Here is a 9,605-nt window from a genome sequence, read left to right on the forward strand (position 1 = left end):
GAGCGCCCTGCCGAGCTTGCCCGTCTCCCTCCCTCTCGGGGTGGACTGACATGGACAGACGGGAGGTGGCTCCCCAGACGGCCACCTCCCCCGGGACGCCTCACCCCCGCCGGGTTCATGGCTGCTGACTCCGCCGGCACTTTTACCTCCCCGTTGAGAAAATGTGGAGGGAACGTTAGATGCAGAATCGCCCTAGGACTTATTTCCAAGCAACGTCCCCTATAGTCAGGCCGCACCGCGTGTGTTTGAGGTGGGCTTGTTGTTGTTGGTGGTAGGGCGTCCACACCTTCCTAAACCGGGAGAGGGGCAGCCGGTCACGCCTCTTGCTCTGCCGCTTTTTAAATCGCCAAGTCCCGAAGCGCATGCGTCGCTTAAGGTGCTGGGAGGAGTGAAGCTGATTTGCTCTGCAGCTGAACTGATCTGGACCTCGAGAAGTCAGAAGGGAAAAGCAGCCCAGCCCAGGAGGAAGGTGGTCCAGAAGAAACACGAGGGGACCGGGCCCCATGGGCCCCGTGTTAGCTATGGGCCTGGCTAGCTCACAGTTTTTTTAGCCTCCAGCTCACACATTCTTGTCTTAGCTCAGGAAGGATGGCTCCGGAGCACACTAATTTATGCAGTAGCCAAATCGCTTGCTCACAACTTTAATGCCAGTAGCTCACAAAGCAGAATTTCTGTTTACTGGACTCCTCAGTTTAGAGGGAGCGTTGGTCCAGAGTAGGTTTTAGATTATATTATGGATGCCATCTGGAGATTATCAAATTAAGAATGATTGATCTGATTATTGTAATCTGTACTTTTTGTATGTTTTTAACCTGTTGTATTTAAAAAATGTTATTTATGTATTTATTTATCAGATGTATACCCTGCCCCTCCCAGCCAAAGCCGGCTCATACCTAGAAAATAAAAACTCATAAATAGCAGTTATAGACAATCGTAAAACCTTCTAAAAACAATGACGGCCACAATTCGGCTCGTAGATCTTTTCCTTGATGCGGCTGACACAGGCTGTTGTTGGTAGCGCCAGGGGACAGGGTTCTTTGCCTTTCAACGATTGAGGGCAGCTCCTTAGTTAAAGGCCTGGTGGAAGAGCTCCGTCTTGCAGGCCCTGTGGAACTGCATAAAGTCCCGCAGGCCCTGATCTTCTTCTGGGGAGCTCGTTCCACCAGAACGGAGCCACCACCAAGAAAGCCCTGGCCCTGGTTGTGGCCAGCCTGGCATATGACCCGGGAGGGCCAGTGGATTTTGGGACCCTGATCGCCATGCTCCCTGGGGAACATGTGGGGAAAGGCAGCCCCTCAGGTATGTAGGCTCCTGACCATAAAGGGCTTTAAAAGTAAGAACCAGCACCTTGAAGTGAATTCGGTATGCTATCGGCAGCCAGTGCAGTGCTTTCAGCACAGGCTGGATGTGCTCCCGCACAGGGAGGCCCATCAAGAGCCGGGCCGCAGCATTTTGCACTAGCTGTAGCTTCTGGATTTGAGACAAGGGCAGCCCCATGTAGAGAGCATTACAGTAGTCCAGTCTCAAGGTGACCATTGTGTGGATCACTGTTGCCAAATCGTTGCGTTCGAGGAAGGGAACCAGATGCTTGATCAGCTGGAGATGATAAAAGGCTGATTTGACAGTGGCTGCTGCTTGGGCCTCCATTGTTAAGGAGGTATCCAAGAGCACTCCCAGACACCTAACCTCCAGCGCTGGCACCAACGGAGCTACATCAAAGGTTGGGAGTGGGATCTGTACCCTCGGCCTGCCCCGCCTCAGGCACAGGACCCCTCCGTCTTCGTTGGATTCAACTTCAGTCGGCTCAGTCTAAGCCATCCATCTATGGCTTGTAACGCCCGGTCCAGAACTTCCGGTTTAGAGTCAGATTGTCACAATTGCTCTGACGGGCCAGGCAGGGCACGGAAAATTCAAAAACACAGGCTGAGGTCAGGGCACCAGATAAGGCAGTGAAACAAGAGCAGAGTCCAAAATATCAGGTCAATACACAGTCTGAGGTTACCGGAGATTTGCAGTCAGAGTTTCAAAAGCCGAAAGCCGTTGTCAAGAGTCAGGTTACACAGTCCAAAGTCAGGGAGCCAGAGAAACGATGTCACGCAGTCCGAAGTCAGGAGGAGCCAAGGGAGTCAAGAGGAAAACCAGGAAACAGGAACGCAGGATCCGAGGTGCAGCGATTCGTCTACGCGATTGGTTGCCAGCACGAGTTAGGGATTCGAGAGAGTTGCCTTAAAAGCCCGTTCCACTTGTTAACCAATTATTGGCTGCTCACAGAGTCCTGGCTCCTGTCAGTACTCTGGACTTAGAGGACACCGACCTCGCATGCGTGCCTCTTTACGCCGGGTTGCCATGTCCCGTCGCCTTTGTTCTCTCAGACGATTCACAGGTGGGGGGGAATCAGGAGGCGTGGTGCTTGTGCTTGGCTCTGCAGGAGCGGCTCCAGGTGTAAACTCTCCTGGTAGCTGGTGCTCATCCTCTGCAGGACTTAGGTTTGGTGCTTCCAGGGGTGCAGGGAGCTCGTTCTCGGACGTTGAAGGTACAGAATCCCCGGGATCAGGGTCCACTGAGTCAGGCTGCATGGTGGGCATGACACAGATAGGCCGCCCAACAACGGGTAGAGCCGGGCGTCATCTGCATACCAGTGACATCCCAGCCCATGCCTCCAGGCGATCTGGGCAAGGGGGAACATATAGATATTAAATAGCATCGGGGACAGCACCGCCCCTTGGGGCACTCCACAGTCCAGTGGGTGCCTTTGGGATAGCTGTTCCCCCAGTGCCAGCCTTTGTCCCCGGCCTTGGAGAAAGGAGGCAAGCCATTGCAAGGCAGGCCCCTGGACTCCAGGGTCAGCGAGGCGGTGGATCAGTAGCTGATGGTCGACCGCGTCGAGCGCGGCCGACAGGTCCAACAGCAACAGCACTGCCGATCCGCCCTGATCCAGATGCCTCCAGAGATTGTCCGTGAGGGTGACCAGTGCCGTTCCTGTGCGTTCCTGCCCAAAAATAGCCCTGGTTGTTATTATTATTCACTGATAGGGTTGCCCATAATTTGGAAGCGACTGAGCTTGGGGGCACACAGAACATTACATGTTTCAAGTTGCATAACTGAGCTTTTCCTGTGCTGGGGCTCTGTTGATCTGAATTTTGGACACTGTTTGACTTTTTAATCATAAAAGGCTGCTGACCCCTGCTGTAGGAAACACGCACTCAAGACACACGGCCTACGGATCGTCGAGACATCAAAATGTCTCTGCTGCACTCAGTGGCGTTACGGGCATCAGTTTTGTAAGGCTTAGAGCCTTGCTCTTAAATCTGTCACATAAAAGGTACCCCGTAGGGGGACGGGGTAGGGTTACCAACTCTGTATTGGGACATTCCCGGAGAGTTGGGGGTGGAGCCTGGGAAAGGGGGTGTTTGGGGAGGGGAGTTTCCCCGGTGGGATACAATGTCTCAGGGTCCGCCCTCCAAAGCAGCCATTTTTTCTCCAGGGGAATTGAGCACTGTTGTCTGGAGATTGGTTGTAATTCTGGGAGATCTCCAGGCCCCCCCTGAAGGTTTTGTAAATTAACATGTTCTGTTTATAATGACCATTCTATAAAGTGCATTGTGTGCTATTATAACATCCTTGTCAGGAGGGCTATTTTTGGGCAGGAACGCACATGAACGGAGTTCCGGCTGGCTGCCAAGTTGGCCACGCCCAGCAGGAACTCATTAGCATAATAGGCCACACCCAACAGCAGAAACTCATTAGGATTGGCTACATTAGGGGTGTGTGGCCTAACATGCAAAGGAGTTCCTGCTACAAAAAAAGGCCCTGGGTTTTGACAACAAACAACGTAAGAATAAGAAGGGAAAGGTGGGTGTGGCTGGATGACCACACTTCTGGTAACATGGGGGTGCGGCCTAATGTGCTAATGAGCTGTGCTGTCAGGGGTATGGCCTAATATGCTAATGAGTTCCTGCTGTTGAGTGTGGCCTATTATGCTAATGAGTTCATGCTGGGCTTTTTCTACAAAAAGAGCCCTGCTTGTCAGGCACATATATTCAGTACCTTCAGTATAACAATAACATTCAGTTCATACAATTTCACAACTACCAGTCCATTTGGCATCAGTATTTTAAAAGTCAAGCCCTTCAGAATGACAGGAGCGCGCCCCGTCCGGGAATCGTAGCTGCACAATGCGTCTTTTGTAGGACCGGCAATAAGCATCAACACAACTATAAATGAAAGCTTTCCCCCCCTTTTTTTTTTAAACATTTTTATTATACAGATATAAAAAGCAAATTAAATTTTTCACAACATTTCAATCTTTTTATATCCATTTTCGAATATCTCCCCACCCCCGTACATGGCTTCCCACAGTGCGTTATCCCCCTTAAATTTTCATCTTAATCTTTAATTCTATATTTTATCATATTACAAACTAATCTTTCAGGTAACATTACTTAAATTCATCATTTCAATACCCTTTTTTTTGATCCATTCTAATAACTATCAAAACTTTTTAAAGTATTTTTAACATTCCATTTCACTTCTACATATTCTTTAAAGTCTTTCCACTCTTCATAGAATTCTTCATCTTCCTTGCCGTTAAGTTTCTTTGTCAATTTGTCCATTTCAGCCATAAAGAGCATTTTTTTTATCCAATCCCATATTTCTGGTACCTTATCTTGTTTCCAAAATTGCGCAAATGTCATTCTTGCAGTTGTTATCAAATACCATAACAGTGTCTTTTTCTCTACATTAACCTCCTCCATCTTAAGACCCAACAGCAAAATTTCTGGTTCTTTTTTAAATGTACCTTTTAAATTTTTTTGCATTTCAGCATGGACCTCCGTCCAAAATGCCGCTGCCTTATCACAAGTCCACCACATATGATACAAAGAGCCTTCATGCTTTTTACATTTCCAACACTTATTAGACATATTATTATTCATATTAGCAATTTTGGGGGGTGCTTTCCCCCACTGTTTTGAAGACTTCATGCAAGTAGAAGCAGGCTTGTAATTCTGGAAACTACCGTTGGGGCTTGACTTTTAAAATACCGATGCAAAATTGACTGGTAGCTGTGAAATGGTCATAATAGCACACAATGCACTTTATAGAATGTTACTTATAAACATAACACGTTAATTTACAAAAGTTTCTTGCAGTGTATATTTATGCATTACTTGACTCTCCTAACACTGCAGCCTGGGTTGCTGCAACCACATGAAGGCTGTCAACCCAAGGACAGGGAGATGATCACCACAGCGACTGCCATAAGGAACCTCATGGAATTCCCATTATCAATGATGGCTGCAGGTCCTATAAGGAGATGTAACCGGGTGCCAGTTTTAAACTCTGTTCTTTTTTAGTGAGCTTTCAATGGTGCGTGCTTGAGTCTCCTTGCAAGATACCTCGGGGTGGGGGGGGCTTTCTGGGAAAGGCGCATGGACAGTGTCTCCGGCGTCTCTGCTTCCCGTTAGCAAGGAGACTTCTTTTAGTGATCCGGTCTAATAGCTGTTGATAGACCTGTCCTCCATCATTGCAGGAGTTCTGGCAAAACGCATAACCCGCTGTCAAAACTCCCTACGGAGCTTGTGATTTTGATTCCGCAGGACAGGAATGTTTCGGAATAAAGTAGCGTTTCCTGGCACGGCGTACTTCCTAGAAAGGATTTGGGTAGCTCTGCGTTTTTCAGCTCAATGGATGCCACGATAGGTTCCAACGGTGGCTGTTAGTCGTGGTTACGGATGAAAGCAAAGCTGGGTCATATGGAAAGGTTCGGGGAGTTAATTATATATATTGCTTCTTTATTTTTCCCCACCATGTAAATTTGAATAGAGCTTTGCTCATAACAAAAAATATAGTTCATATTTCATTCTGATTCGGTCGTAAGTCCATATGGTTTATTTATTGTATTCTTCCATCCAGTCACCCAGCAAGCTTCTGGGGCAGAGTGGAGATTCGAACCTGGGTCCGACACTTTAACCACTACACCACACCGGCTTTTTTCTTGGGGGGGGGAAGAGAGCCAGTTTGGTGTAGTGGTTAAGTGTGCGGACTCTAATCTGGGAGAACCGGGTTTGATTCCCCACTCCTCCACTTGCACCTGCTGATGTGACCTTGGGTCAGTCACAAGCTCTGGCACAGCTGTCCTTGAAAAAGAGCAGTTTGTGTCAGAGTTCTCTCAGCCCCACCTACCTCACAGGGTGTCTGTTGTGAGGAGGGGAAGGGAAAGGAGTTTGTAAGCCGCTCTGAGACTCCAAGTGAAGGGCGGGGTATAAATCCAATCTCTTCTTCTTCTTCTTCTTCTTCTTATAAAACCTTGACCATGTATCCTCAGATTTTTGTTCATTTTGCCCTCTCAACATTAAAGTTAATTTGTCCATCTCTGCAGTTTCAAGCATTTTATTTAAGATTTCTTCTTTTGAAGGTACTTTAATCTTCCTCCAATGTTTGGCATAGAATATTCTTGCAGCTGTCACTACATGTATAACAAGATAAGAATCTTGCTTTTTACAATTTTCTGGTAATATATTCAATAAAAACAATTCTGGTATATAAGGTATAGTACATTTTAACATTTTTTGGTAACAATCCATTAATCCAGGACCAATATTTTCTAACTCTTTAATCACACGCCCACCACATGTGAAAGAAAGAACTGACTTTTTTTTTTACCTTTCCAACAATCATTTCGTAGATCAGGATAAAATGTTGCTAATTTTTCTGGAGTGATATACCATCTATAAAACTTAACAGATAAAATAAGGTGGTAAATGGAAACCCCAACATATATGTATGTATGTATGTTTGTTTTTGTTTTTTGTTGGTCTTTTATAAAAAGAAAACTGTTTTTCCAAAAAAAAGAAAGAAAGGATTGGGCAGCTTGCAAGAATCGCGTCAGGGGCAGCTGAAAGATTAGAGTCAAATCGTTTTATCTGCTTATTTACATCATTTAGGCCCTGCTTTTCTCCCCAATGAGGACCCAAAGTTACTTACATCATTCTCCTCTCTTCCATTGTATCCTCACAATAACCCGGTGAGGTAGGTCAGGCTGAGAGTGGGTGACTGGCTGAAGGTCACCCAGCAAGCTTCCGGGGCAGAGTGGAAAGGTAGGTCAGGCCAGTAGGTCAGGCCGAGAGTGGGTGACTGGCTGAAGGTCACCCAGCAAGCTTCGGGGGAAGAGTGGAGATTCGAACCCGGGTCCGACACTTTAACCACTACACCACGCCGGCTTTTTTCTTGGGGGGGGGGAGAGAACAGTCCTTTAAACACTCATTAGCCCCCTCTCTCCCTTGCAGAACTCAAGGTGGCTTACAATATAAATAAAACGATCATTAAATAAACAAAATGAAAATAATATAAAAAAACTGATAAAAATACATTAGTTGCTGTAGATTTTCCAGGTTGTCTGGCCGTGGTCTTGGCATTGTAGGACCTGATGTTTTGCCAGCAGCTGTGGCTGGCATCCTCAGAGGTATAACACAGAAAGACGGAGTGCTCTCTGTGTCAAGGTGAGAAACAAAATGGTAGGCAGGTAATTTATAACTATTCCGGAAGGTGGGGTAGGGCTGAGTCATTATCTTGTAGGACAATGTTTGTTTCTTTAGATTTCTAGACCGCCCTCCCCGAATAGGACATAAAGGGTCACGATTTAGAAACTCTAATTAGGAGTGGCAATCAGAGGTCATTTTGGGGAGATCGCGGGGGATCGCAGTTCCCCCGGGTGAGGTACAGGGGGGCGGGGCACATGATGAAGCCCCGCCCCCTGCTTCCGGCCGCCCCGCTTCCAGCCCTCATTCAGCCAGGAGGAGGCAGGAGAAGAGGAAGGGTAAGTTGCTTCCTCCCTGCCTCTCCCCACCCCTGCCTGACTGGGGCCAGGGAGGGCCTTCGTGGGCCTTCCTTGCACTCCCGCCGGCCTTGCAGGTCCACCGCCGGGCCCCTCATGGGGCTTGGCAGTGGAGCTGCAAGGCCGCCGCTGGCGGCCGGGACCATTGTGGGCGGGGTGTGTGGCCTTATGACACACTTCCGTTGATGTCAGGGGGTGTGGCATATGCTAATGAGTTATGCTAATGAGTTCCCCTAGCTCTTTTTCTATGAAATGACCCCTGGTGGCAATAAAATAAAAACCAAGTCAGTCCTAAATAAAGCTATCTTCAAGTACATCCTTAAGATCAACAGTGAGGGGCCTGGGCGTGCTTCCCTGGGGAGGTTGTTCCACAATCACGGGGCTGCCACCGAAAAGGCCCTGTCTCGTGTGCTCACCGGGCAAGCTTCTTTGATCTGTGGGACAGTCAGGAGGGCCTCTCCGTGTGATCTTAGTACCAGGGCAGGAAGTAGGGTCACTCAGGAGCAGTGCCTGTGGAGGTGGGCAAGTAAAACCACTTGGCGCCTTGCCAGCAGATGGGAAAGAATCGCCAGGGCTGTTTTTGGACAGGAACGCATAGGAACGAAGTTCCGGCTGGCTCCCGAGTTGGCCACACCTAGCAGGAGCTCATTAGCATAATACGCCACACCCAACAGCAGAAACTCATTAGGATTGGCTACATTAGGGGTGTGTGGCCTAACACGCAAAGGAGTTCCTGCTACAAAAAAAGCCCTGGGTTTTGACAACAAACAAGGTAAACAGAATAAGAAGGGAAAGGTGGGTGTGGCTGGATGAGCACACTTCTGGTAACATGGGGGTGTGGCCTAATGTGCTAATGAGCAGTGCTGTCAGGGTGTGGCCTAGTAGGCTAATGAGTTTCTGCTGTTGGGTGTGGCCTATTATGCCAATGAGCTCCTGCTGGGCTTTTTCTACAAAAAGAGCCCTGGTCCATCACCCATCAAGGAATAGCGGGGTTTGCAAAGGACGATTTTCTTCCACTAATAGATGACTTTTGCTTCTCTCCTTCCCCTCCCGTTCCTGTGCCTGCCTAGCCGCAATCTTGGACGACCAGACGGTGTGCGGCCGGGGGGAGCGACTGGCATTAGCCTTGGCACGCGAACACATCAACAGCATCATCGAGGTGCCCGCCAAAGCCCGCGTGGAGGTCGAGATCTTCGAACTGCAGCGGGACAGCCAGTACGAGACCACCGACACCAGTAAGTCGGACTCGCCCGCGTGTCCGGCTCGCCTCGGAGAGGGTGAAAATCCCGCATGGGAAGATCTCTGCGAGCGCAGGGCGGGAGGCGTCCAGCTTTGTGCACCAAGGGGCGAAGCCACCCGTGCCAGTTATGAGAATACTTAACCGTTTTCATTGCAATCGGTCCTCACAGCCCTGTAAAGCAGATTGGTGGGATTCACAAACAAGGGCCGGCTGGCTATTTTAACTTACCAGGAAAGCCAGAGCTAAATCCCAGAGGTCCCAATACGGATGCCGGAGTCGCTTGGCTTGGGTCGGTCCTTCTGCAGCCGCCGCAATCTTTCTCCCCTCCCTGAGGATGCAACGGTGAGCCAAGGCCCACCTTCGCGATCTTACCTGGGGCTGAGCTGAGTTACTCCTTAGCAGTGCTGGCTGACAGCACTGGACAGGGAGGCCCGTAGCTACAGTGGGGCATTTGGGGGCTCCGCCCCCTCAAGTGTGAAGCATGCCCCACCCAGCTGCTGCCCCTCCCTCCCCTCCTGTGACATTAAAAGG

At 49.0% G+C, this 9,605-nt stretch overlaps 1 protein-coding gene across 1 annotated transcript in view; it reads left to right on the forward strand.

Moving 5' to 3' along the window:
• Positions 1 to 9,605, forward strand: part of GRIK5 (glutamate receptor, ionotropic, kainate 5) — an 81,953-nt gene that overhangs the window by 9,656 nt on the left and 62,692 nt on the right. Inside the window, exon 2 of the mRNA XM_015409384.1 lies at positions 8,863 to 9,069. Within this exon, the coding sequence (XP_015264870.1) occupies positions 8,863 to 9,069 (207 nt within the window). The remainder of the gene's footprint in view (positions 1 to 8,862; positions 9,070 to 9,605) is intronic.

Source organism: Gekko japonicus, unplaced genomic scaffold (assembly GCF_001447785.1).
Source record: "Gekko japonicus isolate JY-2015 unplaced genomic scaffold, Gekko_japonicus_V1.1 scaffold745, whole genome shotgun sequence".
NCBI lineage: Eukaryota > Metazoa > Chordata > Lepidosauria > Squamata > Gekkonidae > Gekko > Gekko japonicus.